We start from the raw sequence: 17,540 nt of genomic DNA on the forward strand, positions 1-17,540 counted from the left end.
AATTAATGAATTTATAAATCAATAATTTATTTTATTTTACTTAAAATATTTATTTATCATCAACATTTTTCTAAAAAATATTTATTGTACTCAAATTAAATATATTTATGTTGTATGGGTATTTTATACAAATTATTTTAAAGACCCTATATTTTTATCAAATATTTATATTAGAATTTTTTAAACAAGGTTTGGAAAAAAAATTCAATAAATATTTGTTCTTTTTATAAATATTAACTTTTTATATTCTTTTAAAATGTTTTAAATTGTTTTCGATTTATGTTGATAACATTTTTGTTTCTAGATTAAAAATAATAAAATGTTTCTACAACAGTCAAAGTCAAATTATTCACAATAAGACATTTTTTATAAACATTTGAAGTTCAAATTTTATATTTTTACTTAAAATAATTATTTTTCAATTAACTATTGTAGTATTTTATTTTGTAATTTAAAATATATTAATCTTAGATAATTGAAGATTTTTGCAATTATAGTCCTAGGTAGATATTCAAATTAATATTTTATCATCGCAATAAAATTTAAAAAAATATTCATACTAATTTATCTTAATAGGTAAGCTATTTATATCATGGATAGTGATTCTACACTTCTACAGTGTATCGAAATTCTCTTGTAAGTTGTAACTTATGGTGAATAATATTATAAATTAGAACATATATCCTTATTAATAATATTATGTGTATTATTTTTAGCAAAAATTAATTCTATTATTAATTAGTATAACTAAAAAAAATTAATATATTATGAAGTATAAATAGAAGGTAATACACCGTTAAAATTTATCCATTTTCGTAATGATTTATTATTGAATTAAAATTTAACACATCCATAACAGTGACCTACTTAATGCCAATTTATACACTTGTAATCTACTATACAGCAGAACAAGTTTTTATAATTGCAATATAATAATACTTTTATTTTTTTACAAATACGTTATAGCTTGAATTTTTTATTAAATTCAATAATATTATGATAATATCGATGAATATTTTATTATTATTATTATTATTATTATTACATACATAATATAATTTTGAGATGTATCACATTACATAGAAAATATAATTCAAACAATTTTAATTGTATCTAATATTGAAAAATAACTGCTATTTCATTTTAATATTAATATTATTTTCTTGTTGTAATTTAGTGATGTAACTATAAGAATCTGAAATAATGGTCAGTGTAAATTAGATCAATTATTTTCAAACTGGGTGTTGCAAGCATTTTCTAAGTGTACCGTAAAATTTTTGTGGAAATAACAGTGCCATGATTTAAAAAAATCGTATTTCCGCTAAATTAGATTATAATTTATAACATAAACGTTAGGTAATCACAGTCGTCAGTCACTTTTCAGCCGTGTCGAAACTGTTTGTCATTCCTAAAATTGAAAAATTCTATGAAAAATGTTATTTATAGTTTATAATATGTAATAAATTGGTCTAAACGTCTTCATACGCTGTGTATAACAACGTATACAATTACTGAATTAGTCACAAAATTAATTTCAAACCGGTCGTTTTTTGCTGTATTTGCTGTATTAGGTATACTTGAATACTATACATAGTACATACCTCTTCGATTTTATCCCAGTGTAAATCTTATAATGTTTATAATTTTATTTTTCAATATAATTATATTATTTTAATGATTATAGTCCTTCAAATAGTATTCATTTCAGCTTAATGTAAGGAAAATGTTGAATCAAATAAGTTGAAAAAAAAATATAGAATTGAAAATTCGCTGTTGTAGTCACTAATTTTCTAAAATAAAATTACGTTTTTCAAATTGTTTTTAATTCTAAATATAGGTAGTACGACATAATAATTATGTGGTATTCAGTTTACAGAGTTCGTATATTACCGATGTTCCTATGTAGCCTAAGTCTTGAGAAATCATGAAGCCTGCAGACTAATCAGTAAATAAGTCTGTCCATTTGAAAATATAAACATAACACAAGGTAATACTTTAAACATGCAATAGACAAATAATGGCGTAAACTGTGACTGATAGAATTCAAATATTTGTATTTCTGAAATTGTTTACGATTTTCGTAACATATTATACTTTTTGACTGTCCGTCCTTAGTTTCCAAACGTTTGATTTTGTTTGTATATTGTTAATAATTATTATTGTTATTATTATTATTATTATTATTGTTTACGCACTATGGAAATGTTACAAGGTATAACAAATATGATACTAGGAAATATAGTAACATAGATACAATATACAGTACAATTAGGTAAAAGACAGTAAAAATAATTAATATTACGATAAATAGTTAACTAATATATAAGTTGAGGTAGTATAATATATAGTGGCCTAAGAATTAATTGTTATTTGCAGTTCTGAGCATGCAATTAAGAGGGAGATTGTGTCCGTAAGAGGTCTATTGGTTAAAATATAAAATTTGGATTAGTTAGGTAATAATAATATAATTGTTATAATTGTGTATAATTGTATACAATTATGTAGAATAATTTAACTGTCAGGTTGTAGTAATGTTATACTAAAAGCTAATTAATAAGAAAAAATTATTTTTTTGGTAATTTTATTGTTGCTCAAATATAGTTGATAAAAATAGGTTTTTGGGAATAATGGTTTTTTGTTTTTTTTTTTTAATTTTAATAAAATTGAATTCTATTCATTACACATATTACACATGCAGTAATGAGGCCAACTGAAAGTTAGGGAAATCTCGATATTTTTTTAAATAAATCTCATTTAAAAAAATTAAGTAACCGCTCTGTTATAGCGTAACCTCATCATTAAACATTAAGTCACTATGATGTTGTATGTGTTAAATTTTAATTCAACGTGATTCGTATAATTTATAATGAATAAGCAACATTTAGCTTAAATACAATAAAAAAACAACTTTCAAATTTAACTCAGTGAAGTGAAATAGTATAACAATAATATTTATTTATTACACATGCATTATAAGCTCATTCAACTATTTTAAACTAAGCCAAACACGAATGTATTCAAACATAACTTTAAAAGAATAAAAAAGTAACATTTTTTTAATTATTTTTTTTATTGGATGCATTAAAAAAATGCAATTTAAACAAAACAATGATGTTTAGAAAAGCCTAAGCATAATAATATAGTGTTTATATTTTATGTATAGGATATAAAACAAGGTATTGAAGACCATATTATTAGATACATGGTACTCACTCTGAACAGTCTGAATCAATTTATTTTTACTTAAAAATGTTTTTGAAAATGTTATTACTTTATTAGGTATCAAAAAAGCTAATATAAACATTTAATAAAATTTAAAATTACTAAATTACGAAATTATTTGTTTTTAAATTATACCGAATAAAAAAAAATTAATACTTGTATTGAGTAAAATTTCCTATATTTTCTTAACTCTAACTTTTTGAAAAGTATACAGGAGAATATTGCCTAGCAAATTACTAATTAAATCAAATATTCTAACAGGAATAACCCTCAATGTTAAAAATTGTAGAATATTTATTATTCATTAATGATTCAAAAGGTTATAATAGACATAACAATAAATAAAAATTATTACATTCATTGGTCCGTTCCGAATCTAAAAAATGTAATAGTCAATAGGTTAGGTAAATTGTGTTTTAAATTACTCTTACAGTATAATAATTTAATTTTAAATGACTAAATGAGTAATGAGCATCATGCATATAAAAATGCGTTTGTTATTATTGTTAGTTTAAATTATGATACAAATTTCTGTTGATCTAATTATAAATAAAAATTTGATAATACACTGGGTAGATACTATACAGATATAGACTTCATAAGCATATTATAATATATTAATTATTAATATATAATAATACATTATATTATACTGTACTATTTGTACATTAATATAGTTTAAGAAAATATTTGTATAATTTTTAATTAGGTATCTAATATTAAAATCATAATATATTTTGTAAAATATCTAAAAATGTAAAAAATAATGAAAGTAAGTGCAAATATTAAATAAACTACATATTAATTCAAATATCTATAGTGTATTTTTAGGTGGAAATTCATAACACACATGCATTGCCCATAAACTAAATAATACTATACTGTTTATACAATAATATAATATCGTTTATTACGAAGAACCAAAATTTACATTATTTAAATTTTATATTTACATAATTTTTAAGTAATAGTTTATAAAATTCAGTAAAAAAAATCAACACAAATTGGCTTGTTTTGCATTCAATATTATCGTGTTTACCATTTACCAGGTACGTCTGTACCTCATTTACCTTTAATTGTATGACACTTCAGTGACAATAATAAAGAAACAAAAAGTCTGCGAGTCGATGATGTAGATAGGATAAATTTTAGTAGCCGAAGGACGCCAATTTTACAGAATTCATATCATAATAATATAATATTATGATTATGCAACTTTGGACGAGCATACGGACAACCGGTTTTCGAACATAAGAAGACCAAACAAAAAAACACATACACACACAAATAAAAAAATTACGATTATTACAATTTAAAATAAAATACGTTTAATATCTGTTAAAATTTTTTTTTTTTTAAATTGTAGTAATAAAAACCTTGGAACAGAGATGAAACATTTATCAGTAGGAGGAGTTTATCGTATTCAAAATCCATAAAAAATTCTTTCATCCCAAATTACTGGTTTTTGACAATATTTTTTGCTGGAGACAATCCAATAGATTTGAGCGCCCGCAAGTGTATATATAGTAAATGCCGATGTTCAGTAAAGTATCCAGTCAATCGGTAGATGTGGAACTGAACAGTACCAACAAGCAAGAAGGCAAAAGTGACAAGCATTATGGCTTCCAGTGCTATGGTGAGAACGAACAAGACATTATTGTTATTTTAAGCTTACCATACGTCCATACTTCAATATCTAAACGACTTATGTATCATACTAGGTACTAGGTACAAATAATTTAAATAAAAAAGTTCAAAATTATGTACCTACACCTATGTAAACAAGAATCCAATTTTAATCGTCTTAGTGTCTTAATATCTTAGTACCTATTCTTTATTTAGTAGATCTTTACATATTTTAAACGTGGTAATGAATAGCAATGTTTAAAATTATCTAAATTATTATAATCAATGTAAATATTTTTTTTCGAAACTAATCTTTCATTAAATGTAGTTTGAAACTTTTTAAATATTTTCCCTTTATAATTATTATTATTAAAATCTGTAAATAAAAGTATAAAAAAGGTAATACCTACTGATTAATAATATATTAGATAATAATAATGGAGTATGGACTTATAGATAAGTACTAGGTACATACACTAAAAATATATGATATTTTTTAATATTTGAATTTATTATTTTATTCAGTTGTTGATTGTAATATTGTGTATTATTATAATTTTTAAAACACCTATTGATTACATTGATATTAAGCATAATATGATTATAAATTTATAACTTAAAAATAAATAAATATTGAAAAATATAAACTTAATTCATATCATAAATTACACTTGTACATAAATAACTGTTAGATAGAGAAAAACAAATATACAGAAAAATATTTGATATTGTTGTGGAACACTTTACGGTATATCGTTATAACATATAAGTTATGAGTTATAACAGCATTATGTGTGGAAGAGTTAAAAATGTTATACACCTATTAGTTATTACTTATTCATTATTTTCAATCAAGTATAGATAATTAATATATAACCGCAGTGACACAGAATTAAATTTAATTTCAATAATTTTTTATAACTCATAGGTACCTACATAATTTATTATTAAAATAACTGTAGTAAATAAATGTACCTATACATAATTTTAATCATCATTACTTTTTTTCAGATCCAAATAGCTTGTCTAGGACTTTTAGTTGTGTCCACCGCATTTGCGGACGTTAAGCCCGCAAATAAGGAAGAGAAGAAAAGAGACACTTTATTCAACCCATCATTCTCATTTGGAGCAAAGACATTTGGTTCATCTGCTCCATTCGCATTTGGTAGCTCGTATTCGACAACTGCTGCACCATTCAAATCCGTTTCTTACAGCTCTACACCAGCTCCGTTCGCATTCGGTAACTCTTTCGCGTCGAATGCCTACTCCAACGCCGCTGCAGCTCAATCTTTCGATGGAGCATCATTCATTGGATCTTCCACACCAGCTCCATTATTCGATGGATCTTTCGGTTCTTCCACCCCAGCTACATTAATTGGTTCATCTACACCAGCACCTTTCTTATCTGGTGCCGCAGTATCCAGTGCTGCATTATCGGATTCAAGCTTTTCGTATTCTTCCACCCCCGCTTCAGTCTTATTAGCCGGAGCTTCACCAGTTGTGTCATCCACCCCAGAACCCGTTGTTCTGAACAGATCACCGGCTTTTGCTACATCATACGGTTCATACTACTCAGCTTTCGCTCCATCATATTCTCAAGGAGCAATCGTAAAGTCTGACTCAATTAGCCACGATGCTGTAGAAGTACCAGCTGTTGCTAACGCCCCAGCACCTCATCACGAAGTTACCATCACCAAGGAAGTTCCAGTTCCATACTACGTCCAAGTCGAAAAAAGAGTTCCATACCCCGTTTTGGTTCGTGTACCACACCCATACCAAGTCACTGTAGAAAAACACGTACCATACGCTGTACGCGTTAATGTAGACCGTCCAATTCACGTTCCTCAGCCATATCCAGTTGAAGTTGAGAAGAGAGTGCCATACCCAGTTGAAAAGCCAGTACCTTATGAAGTGAAAGTCCCAGTCGACAGGCCATACCCAGTTCATGTTCCAGTCGAGAAACCCGTCCCGTACGCAGTTGAAAAGCCCGTCCCATACCCAGTGCGAGTCAATGTTGACAGACCTTACCCAGTAGAGAAACCAGTTCCATACCCAGTAGCTGTCGAAAAGCCAGTACCATACGCCGTAGAAAAAGCTGTGCCATACCCAGTAGAAAAATTAGTCCCATATGCCGTTGAAAAGAGGGTTCCCTATCCAGTAAGGTACGACGTTCCCGTTAAAGTTCCAGTGCCAGTAGAAGTTAAGGTTCCAGTATCCGTGGACAGACCAGTCCCGTACCCAGTAGAAAAGAGAGTGCCATACCCAGTCCAAGTCCCAGTTGAAGTCAAGGTCCCAGTCCCGGTCGCAGCCCCAGCTCAACGTTTCGCCACTGTCCACTATTATCAACAATCTCCAGTCGCTTTAGGATATGAATCCAGTCAAGCTCTTATTGGTCAATCTGGTTACAAAGCGTTCTCATCTGGTTTAGCTCAAGGTACTGGTAGTGCATTCTACAGCTCTACTCCAGCTACTGGTAGTGCATTCTACAGCTCTACTGCTAGCCCAATAACCACATACAGTTCTTCTGCCAGCCCGGCTGGATTCTTCGGCTCAAACGTGGTCCAAGAAGGTTTCGTTAGCTCATCTGCAGCGCCTTTCAATTTCGGTCAACAATCTTTCTTAGGATCTTCGACACCAGCCCCATTCAACACTTTCTCCGCTGACTCAATATCATCTGATGTATCATCTCTAATCAAGTCCGCTAGCATCGGATCTGCCAGTCAAGAGGAGATCGCCACCGGAGATGCAACCTTAAAGTCACAGGAATTAAAAGCTAACAACTTTGATGTTGTCAAGAAATAGATCGTCTAATACTTGAGTTTATCTAATACGGAATTTTCATTATTTATGTCCACTAAATAATGAGAAAATATTCTACATACATTTTTTTTAAAAGCTGTTGTTTGTTTAGCACATAAATAATTTTTAATTAATCATCTATTATAATAATATTATAAAAATATAATATTATTTCATACATAGTTATGCTTGGAGTATTTTATTTACCTTTTTTTTACTTACATAAATAATATATACAAATACTATACACAACTACACAAGGATACCTACATGTTTGGTTTATAAATAATCAATTATAATATTATTTGTTTACTTAAATAGACAATCTTAAAACAAATATAACTATAACTTATTATTAGTTACTAAGTATTAGTTAGTACTTACTCTTAACAGCAATTTATATATTTTCATGTTTTATTTTGCATTGCAATTATACTCATTTGAATAAAAAAATGTGTGTCTACTACATACGTATGTGTGTAATAGAAATGTATTTTTAATTAAATTAATAGAAACAGATTTATAGGTACTATTTAGGTATTGATTGATTACGATATAAGTACCAAGATCCTAACATGGGATATATTTTTTATTTACATGATATTACCAACGGATTAAAATTTTTATTTTGTTAATATATCTTAAAGGTTTTGGTTATATAACCTCTATAAATAATAGTTTTAATTTCTCAAAATCAAAGAACACTAAGAAAAGAATACTAATTACTAATATAACTTACTAGGTAATCTAGACAAGCGGTAGCGTGTCAAGCCAAGTTCTAGCTACAGAACTAGCGAGCAGCACCGTGTGTAATAAATATTACACGAACCATTTGGAGCCACTTTTGACCCCCTCATAACTCAAGAACTATTCCACATAAACATGTAAAATTTGGCTCATATATTGAGACTTACGAGATACATATGTTTTCCAAATTTCATAAACATACCTCAAACCGTTATTTATATATTAACGTCCCAAAATCGTCATTTTTATGACTGACTGACTTACCTATAGATCAAAATTCTAACCCAGTTCCAGATGACCTAAAAAGTTCAAATTTGGCATACAGATAGGTAGTTAGGTTAATACAAAGGAAAAAATCAGAAACTTGAAGATTTTTAATTTAAAATTTTTTAATTTTTTATCAATTGATTTTATTATAATTTTGCAATTAATTACCTATCTATTATGTTTTATTTTTCAATAAATTAATTAATTGCCTCTAATTTAATGTAGTGTTGACTTAAATTGTTCCGCTAACCTTACGTACAGCCGAATATGTGTCGATATTGTCGACCCGCGCGCAGCAACATGTAGAGTACAACCGCCTGCGCACGCTATACCACCCCGACTTGGCCAAATTAAGTATAAGTAGAAAACGCATAAAAAAAATTCCAGATACTGAATGGGCAATTTACCCAAACATTTTAAAAGTTCAGGAAAATATAAATAATGACACACAAAAAAAAACCCCCCGTAAACGTAGGAAAATATAAATAAAACACAAAAAAAAAAATTATAACCCGTACATGTAGGAAAATACAATAGTTTATTAAAAACCATTTGGAAATTATTTTAATATGATTTAATAGCTATTAATAATTTACTTACAAAAAAGTAATGATATCCCAACAAAACATATATGTAAAATGATATCCAAATTCAATTAAATAATATGCTTTGGATGTAGACTTCAACGACAAAAGAAGTGAGATCTAAATGGATGCCAAGTTCAATGGTCAGTCCTGAAATGTATTTATAACAACATAAAATATAATTTCTTCTTATCACTTATGATAATGTTTTGAAGCCTAAGGTCTGACTTGGCTAGTTTCCATACACGAATTATGTTATAGCCTTCGCAAGTTCTAAAGTTGTAAGTTCTTTTTTATCCTTCTAAAAATTTGGCTTGCTGGTAGAAACTATAGCTATCGAATACAGTGCTCTTCCATGACTGTTTTGGTTGGTACTTAATAATAATTCGTATATGACAACTAGCCAAGTCAGACCTTAGGCTTCAAAACATTAACCTAAGTGATAAGAAGAAATTATATTTTATGTTGTTATAAATAAATTTCAGGACTGACCATTGAACTTGGCATCCATTTAGATCTCACTTCTTTTGTCGTTGAAGTCAACATCCAAAGCATATTATTTAATTGAACTTGGCTATCATTTTACATATATGTTTTGTTGGGATTTATATTTAAGTGATTTAACTTACTATCGGTTCATTATTAATAACAAGTAATTATTTATGTAACCTTTTGTAAAAATAATAATTAAAGAAATATGATCACTACTCCATATGGTAAACATTCATCAACATTATTTATGAAGAAGATATTTACATACATTTTATTAATTCAAATACTTTAATTAATCAATAAAAAAATCAAACATAATACACAACTATTATGCATTTATGCAGTTCAATGCTTTTTATTAAATAAAAAATCAATTACAATGAGAGTCACTAATAGACAATCATACATTGCATGTATTCAAGGTAGTACTCCTACCTATTAGTAACATAATATGAAATCATTTTAGTCTTAAATAATTTATCTTGATCAAATAAATAATTATATTATTATATTTATTTATTAAAATCTCAAAATGTTTATTTTTTAAAAGGAAATAATTATTATAATGGATTTTTTTTAATGTTTTAATTTTAAAGAGTAAATTATTATACAAATCAGAATCCCTGAATAATACAATTCACACATATATACTGCAAAGAAATTATCTTATCTTCTAAAATCATTATTGTAACCATAATTTGGATTTTTATGATGAGAATAATGTGAATGTCTATCATTTGTGTCTTCCCATTTTCTTTTATTTTCTCTTCTACGATTCCAGAATGGTCTATAAGAAGGAACTAATGGAGGAGTTGTAGACCCAAGTTTTACCATAGCAACATAATCTTCATCATCATCTGTATATCGACTGATAAACTCCTTCTCAAATTGCAATAACTTTTCTTTCTGATCCTCTGTTGGTGGTTCATCGCCACATATTTCAAGGATTTTAATTGTAGTAATATTGTCTTTAATAACTATTTCATGTTTGATATCAAATGATTTTTGATTACTTGGAGATGTCATTTTTAATCTGAGATCTCTTCAATAGTAGAAAAATGTTTTGGCACCACAATCAATGAATCAGCATCTTAAATAAAGAACCAAAATTATAATGAGATAGAAAATAAATAGAATTAGTGGATATTAATGCAAAATATAGCTAAAATTAAAAACTTAAAAAGTATACTTCAAGAAAAATTTTTTTAAATAATTTTAATAAATAAAAAAAAAAAATGAATGCACTAGTGAAAAATATAAGATGGCCAACAACACATCAACAATACCCTACTGGTTAATAGAATCTTAGTTTACATTTTTTTGTTTTTAAATCACTTACAGTTAACAAGTTAAACTTACGTAGTTCATTAATAATACTTGAGATGATGACAACATAAAACCCTTCTTTTGATGGATATATTTTATCACTTGTAGCCAAATGTAAAGGTTCAAACATCCTTCAACATAATAAAGTATATACAATACATATATCAGTATACTTATTTAAAATAATCAGTAATAATTATTGTAAAATAAACAAACATTACAAGCATAGTGTTTAAATTAACAGTTAGTTCTATACATTAAATAAAATGTAAGCTTATAGATATAGTATTATTTATTACAAAATTGAGAATAATTTGTATTTAGATTCTGCATCAAGTAATATATGTATTAATTTTACAATTTTTTTTTTTTTTTTTTTTATCAGTGTACACATAAATAGTCAATAAAATGTTTCAGATTTTGATCTTGAGAATGGTTTTTTGATCTAATATATACTTTAAAGATTCCTAGCATTTTTCAAAATAATTTTATACTATGAACTTACAAACTATGCAAACTGCTTTATAGTAAAGGTGACCGACTGTTATGGACTTTTGATCAACCTTTGAAAATTATTAGATTCTTACAATTAACAAGGAAAAAAGGTCATTAATAATCAAAAATATATAAATATATTTATATAGGTACATTTCTTTTTTTTAGAATATCATCACGATTGACTTTTTCTAAACCATCTGTTTTATAGTATTTACAGTAATGAATTAATAAATCTTAAAGTTAATAACAATGATAATTTAATGTTGAATAATTATTAAATACTAAAACTATAATAAATGTACCTAATACTTTTGGAAAAAAATAACTGACTTTAATGGATATGTAAAAACATAATTAGAAATATATATAGTGACATAGGCTAACATAGGTTCCCAAACTTTTTTAGTTTACGCCACCCTAAAATTAAAAAAAACTATTGCACCTCCCGTAAATAAATAAATAAATAACAAAGTTATAGTATTTAAATACACAAATATTTTTATTGTTATGACAAAATAACATGGCTCGCACCGCACAGTTAGGGAACTGCTAGGCTAACAGATTGTCTCTGCTAGGATTGTTTTAGTTTACAATGATAATATATCATTAAATTCAAATTTAGAATAGTCATTACAGTGACCCATTTGATGCCTAATGTACAGCAGAGCAGTATCCACTTGCCTACAATTTTATAATACATTATATTTTTTACATTGAATTGTAAATTAAAGTTATTTGGTCTTACCTAACCTAGATATATATAATTTCATAACCAAGACTAGGAATTTTAAGTTAGGTTATTAATAGGTTATTATAAGTTGGGAATTTTAAGTGCTAAAAGCCAAAAAATATTTTCATTTGTGTTTTATTTTATTTTATTTTATTACACAAAATATGTTAATAGCCAAATAAATTTTAATCCAAGTGAAACTAGTTTTTATGACAAGGTACCAAGTTAGGTTAGTATGTAAAGAGCCAGCATATTATTCTCTTACTGGACAAAATATACATTCTCTAAACTTACCATCCAATATGACGTCCACATTTAGCACATACACAAACTTTCCAAACGTAACCAGGAAACCATGAATCTTCAGTCTGCCACTATCAAACAAAAAAAAATATATGCTTTTGATTATTGCATAGTGTGTAATATTTTTTTAATTAAAAATATTATTACAAAGTAAGTTGATGGTTAAAATAATTTAAGTGGGTATCTAATGTTAAATATAAAATAGTACTAATAATTTAGACATTAAAATAACAAAATAAATAAGTTCTAATAATTTTACTTACATTGCCTTTTCCAACACACAAAGTTTTAGATAGCGTAAGAATTTCAAATTGAGAGTGCAGTGAGTTCTTTACAGTTTGGACTTTAACATTTTTTAGACCGAATAATTGAGATACACGGCTATTTGAAGCAGCTGGACTGTCAATAGATATAAGTGATGATAATGGTGAAATATCGGTACCACAATGCCGGCAAAGAAAATAGTCATTGACTGCTTTTGATAAGTCTTCGGAGTGAATATTAGTGTCCTGAAACCTGGCTGAGTTCCCATATGCCAGACAGACAAATAAAATAACCACAGCAAACACCATTAGACGGATACATTGAAATTTCAATGAAAAATTATAACCTGAAATAATATTATGTTTTAAAAAAATAATTAATAAATAAATTACAGGATCTAAAGCTAGTTTTTTAAAATCTGTTTATAATTAGCCAGATAAAACATTATTTTTTTTTATTATAATCTAGTACCATAACCAAGACCAAAACTTAGAACTATAAATTGATTTTTAAATTTTTTGTCCTGGTTAGATCTAGAAAATAGAAAATGTTTTACGATGCTTATTATAAAACAATTTTCAAACCAGTTTTTAACCCTGATAAATTTCATATGTAAATAAATAAATGTCAATATTTATTAGATATGTGAACAACAATTTTAAAACTTATGCTGTAAAATCTGTAGGTAATGTAAGTAAATAAAAATTTAACCAAAATAATACATTTTAAAAGGATATCAGTAAATTTTTTTTTTTCTTTCTGACTTACAAATATTAATTATTTTCAGTAGGACATATTTTATATTGATGGCTTTAATATTAAAATTAACTTACCAAATATAAAACTTAAAATTAAATCATGTATTTGTATGTTGACTTTTTTTTTGGTACATCAATTTTTATGCAAGTACATAAAATATCATAAGAAAATGTAAATAAATGTACCAAATAACTAAAGTTAATATTCTTAATCTAAAGTTTGATAATAGGTCAATTTAGTCTAATATTAAAACTAAAAACACAAGATTGGTTTTGCTGAAAGTAAATATTTGTGGGCCAGAGAAAAAATAAAGCATACTGGCATTCCCTTAATAGTTATATATAGTAAAAATAAGTTTTATAAGTAGATAATTGTATATATTCCATAGTAATATACAAAAAATAAAATACAATCAATGAAACTACATTTAGAAATCCTTTTTATTTATTTTTTTATGCATTAATATGAACTGATGAGTGGACTTTATTAGCATTACTTCCCTCAATAGCCGCATAATTTATTATAAATAAAATATTAGAATAACATTTATAAATCTGACAGCTTTTAATTATATGTAATTGTCATAAAATATGTATCTTATTAATTATAACAGTTACATTTTTTAAATTAAAACAAGCATAAATATTAAAAAAAAAAAAAACAAATGTATTAGTAACAAATCTAAATAATATATTTTATAATGAATGCCTAAATTATTGTTAATTTTTTTTCCTGTTTAGTCTTAATATGCTATTTTTCATTTGCGTTTTCAATAGTATATTGAAAATATGCAAGGCTTTTAAAAAAATTAACTATCTTCAATAAATAAATAACTTTGGTGGTATAATTATATAGCCTTCATTATATTCTGACTTTTTGTGTATTCTAAAATATATTTATAACACATTACCTACGAGTTGAATACATTTTTACTCAATGTCTAATACAGTATAATTGAAATTTTATGTTAAAACATGTTTTCCTTTGTATTAAATTAATTGTCAAGTGAAGCATAAATTAAATATTATATATTTAATTAATTATTCTAGTACAGTTTAGAATATTTTTTAATTTTGAATTACAGTGTGTTTATTGTTAAAAACAATTTTCCAAATTATAAAATAGTAACTTACATAAAATTATTTGTTAATTTATTATGACCAATATTTGTTTATATCTAAATATTACAAAAGAATACAATATCATAGATTCATAATAATTTATTTTTTTCAAGTACCACAGATAATATAATATAACATTACTTGTATTCAAATATGTTGAAACATTCTTTTAAAATTATAAATGAAAGATATTTAAGACTTTTTATTAAATTATTAATAACATATATAACATAGTTTACTCTTAACATATAGAATGACTAGTTTTTAAACGATTATACTAAAAAACAAAAAAAAAAAATAATAACTAAACAAATTAGAAATTCATAATGAAATGTATTACTGACATGATACAACTAAGTTTTTTTTTTTTAAGTATCACGTGTATCTATAAAACAGTTGAATTTTTTGTACATCTATTGTTTAATTACTTATTGCAACAGTGGAAATTGTTTTTCAATGGTTCCTAAAATATTTGGTTTGGTTTTACAAATAGTGTAATAGTGATAATAGTGATAATAATAGTTGTTAATAGTGATATTTATTTGTTGTAAAGAACAGCTGTATTTTTAAGAATATTTTGATTGGTGGGATAATAGGTATAACAACAGCAGTTTGTTAAATATTGAATCTATAAATTATATCTACTATATTTCAATAAATAAAATGATTTTTTAAGTCTATAATATACATACCTAATGTGGAAATAGTAGTGTAATACCTATATCAGACCTCAAAAAAAAAAAAAAAAAAATGGAAATAATAGACCCCTACTTGCCTATACAGTCGATATTATTTTACAAGAATAATATAAATACAATATTAATAAGAGGGTTTACTTTTGATTAATTAGGGGGCCTCAAGTACTGAGTACTTGGGAATTAACATTATCGAAAAAAATATATGCATAGCAAATAAGGTAAAACTGAATCAGTGGCATCTAGGGGGGAATAAGAGATTTTATCTCCCAACCATTCGAATTTCAGAAAATAACTTGTTAGATTAATAACATAACCCTATGTTGTCATTACTTTTAATAACTCAAAATACACAATACACATATGTACACATTTATAAGCTATTTTTTTCTGGATCACATCAATTCATTTAAATGTATTGTAACTTAAATGTAACTTATAATATTTATGATATACCTATATAATATATAGGTTATATATAATCCCTGTATTGAAAATTCCTGAGCATACAATTGGACTGTATGTGGCTAACAGATGTTACTTTGCAATGGAAAAAAAATATTTTTTTTTAAAGTTATTGACTAGATAAACTAAGGAGCACCTATGTTATATAAGAATAAGACCTAAACTAACATATATAAGTAAAATGCAGTCCATCACTCAGAATTATGATGAAAATCTATAGTTTTGAACGAAAACTATAAAGAAAAATATACAATGACATGAAGAGTATCCTAAGATAAACCAATAAAAACTTGTAACAGCCAACAGGTATACAATAAGCCAAGTCTATGACTTTTCTTAGTCAGACAGAGGTTGAAATGGGCAGAACATCAAGTGAGCAGATGGTTCACTCATTAAGAAAGTCAAAAAAAAACAAGTAAACAAAGAAATGAACAAAACACAGGTATCAATTAAATTAGTATAATACAGTAAAAAAAGACTTGAAAAAAATCAGTCTGTTGTTGGTATGAAAATTAAATTAATTAGTGTTGGAAGCAGTAAGTAATTGTCCTAAATAAATCGTTATAAAACATTAAAATAATACTAATAATATTATACTATAAAGAAAATAATTATCAAAATAAAAACAATGTTTGTAAATTATACATCAGAATCAAATGATATAAAATATAAATAATTTGTCAAAGATATTATCATACCTTTTGTTTATATATTAATACTATAAATAATTGATAAAAAATACAATTAAAATAATAAATGTATAGTAATCATTAATTAACATAGCAATGTTCACAGTAAAATATTATGAAAATTACCTACCTACTTTTAAAATTAATTTTACCTACCTATACATTAACATATAATTCAACCATAGATGCAGCAACACATAGAAAACCATAAAATATTATATCATATATCGTTCTTAAAATGTTCAGTTAGTATCTGACAACGCTAACCAGCAGAATTTCTTATGTGTTAACAGATAGAATTCTACAGTTAGTCTTAACCGACACTTAACCAGACAAAGTAAGAAAGGCCCTTAATGTACAAACATCCTATCCTATCCTTATGAGTATAATATGAATTCCAAATTCAAAACATGTTCTATTATAAAATGTTGTTAACACAAACTTACCATTAATTAAAAACACGGTGAAAAGGAAGTAGCCGAAGTAGGAAAACTCAGTCGCGAAGGCGACATATGCGGTATGTGATGAATGAACAAATCAACAAAATCGTCAGTTGATTTGGTGAGTCTCTATTATATTACAGTACTATTATTATGATTATTAAGTTAATATTTAATATATTAATATAATATATAATAATAATTAAACATTATTACTGTGATAAATATGCATATTTAATATTAATCGTTTATCGCGTAAATAACATAGTAATAAAGCCATAAGCTATGACTTAATATGAGACATGAGTATGGACTACTGAGTAGTAACATGTTATAATACCTATGATGACTATAATATAAAACACTATCGTCGACAACACTCCATACGGCGACGCGTTATCAGAATCAACGGCACCGCCAGCTTACAAAGTCTTTGGACTGCGCCACAGTTTAGTAATCCTACGAATGATTCTACGTACAAACCATGAACTAAGATATACCTATATATCTTAG

General features: G+C 26.2%; 2 protein-coding genes and 1 long non-coding RNA gene across 4 annotated transcripts; 1 reads left to right on the forward strand and 2 right to left on the reverse strand.

The window, feature by feature from the left end:
• Positions 1-1,029: 1,029 nt before the first annotated feature.
• On the reverse strand, positions 1,030-2,180 carry LOC126548959 (uncharacterized). Of its 2 annotated transcripts, none has more exons than XR_007603083.1 (3): positions 1,891-2,180; positions 1,602-1,790; positions 1,030-1,408 (listed from the first exon to the last, which is right to left on the reverse strand). It is a non-coding gene; the product is annotated as an uncharacterized LOC126548959 (long non-coding RNA). The 2 variants fall into 2 exon arrangements; XR_007603084.1 differs by having other exon boundaries at positions 1,030-1,195; positions 1,268-1,790.
• Positions 2,181-4,697: 2,517 nt separating this feature from the next.
• Positions 4,698-7,833, forward strand: LOC114120778 (BCL-6 corepressor-like protein 1). Its single transcript, XM_027982802.2, has 2 exons — positions 4,698-4,858; positions 5,860-7,833. The coding sequence occupies exons 1-2, from the start codon at positions 4,841-4,843 to the stop codon at positions 7,648-7,650; spliced, it is 1,809 nt and encodes a 602-aa protein (XP_027838603.2). The 5' UTR covers positions 4,698-4,840; the 3' UTR covers positions 7,651-7,833.
• A 2,230-nt stretch (positions 7,834-10,063) lies between these two features.
• Positions 10,064-17,376, reverse strand: LOC114120828 (protein cereblon-like). The gene is made up of 5 exons (XM_027982872.2): positions 17,034-17,376; positions 12,858-13,204; positions 12,586-12,665; positions 11,097-11,194; positions 10,064-10,827 (listed from the first exon to the last, which is right to left on the reverse strand). The coding sequence occupies exons 2-5, from the start codon at positions 13,164-13,166 to the stop codon at positions 10,766-10,768; spliced, it is 549 nt and encodes a 182-aa protein (XP_027838673.2). The 5' UTR covers positions 13,167-13,204; positions 17,034-17,376; the 3' UTR covers positions 10,064-10,765.
• Positions 17,377-17,540: the final 164 nt, after the last annotated feature.

The sequence above is a fragment of the Aphis gossypii genome, chromosome 1, assembly GCF_020184175.1.
Source record: "Aphis gossypii isolate Hap1 chromosome 1, ASM2018417v2, whole genome shotgun sequence".
Taxonomy (NCBI): Eukaryota; Metazoa; Arthropoda; class Insecta; order Hemiptera; family Aphididae; genus Aphis; species Aphis gossypii.

Excerpts from the sequence above, each read along its gene's own strand:
- LOC114120828 (XM_027982872.2), bottom strand. The coding sequence starts at position 13,166 with ATGGTGTTTGCTGTGGTTATTTTATTTGTCTGTCTGGCATATGGGAAC. Across the intron at positions 11,195-12,585 it reads TGTGGACGTCATATTGGATG|GATGTTTGAACCTTTACATT; the intron begins GTAAGTTTAGAG and ends ATTATGTTGAAG. Across the intron at positions 10,828-11,096 it reads AAGTATTATTAATGAACTAC|ATGCTGATTCATTGATTGTG; the intron begins GTAAGTTTAACT and ends TCTTTATTTAAG.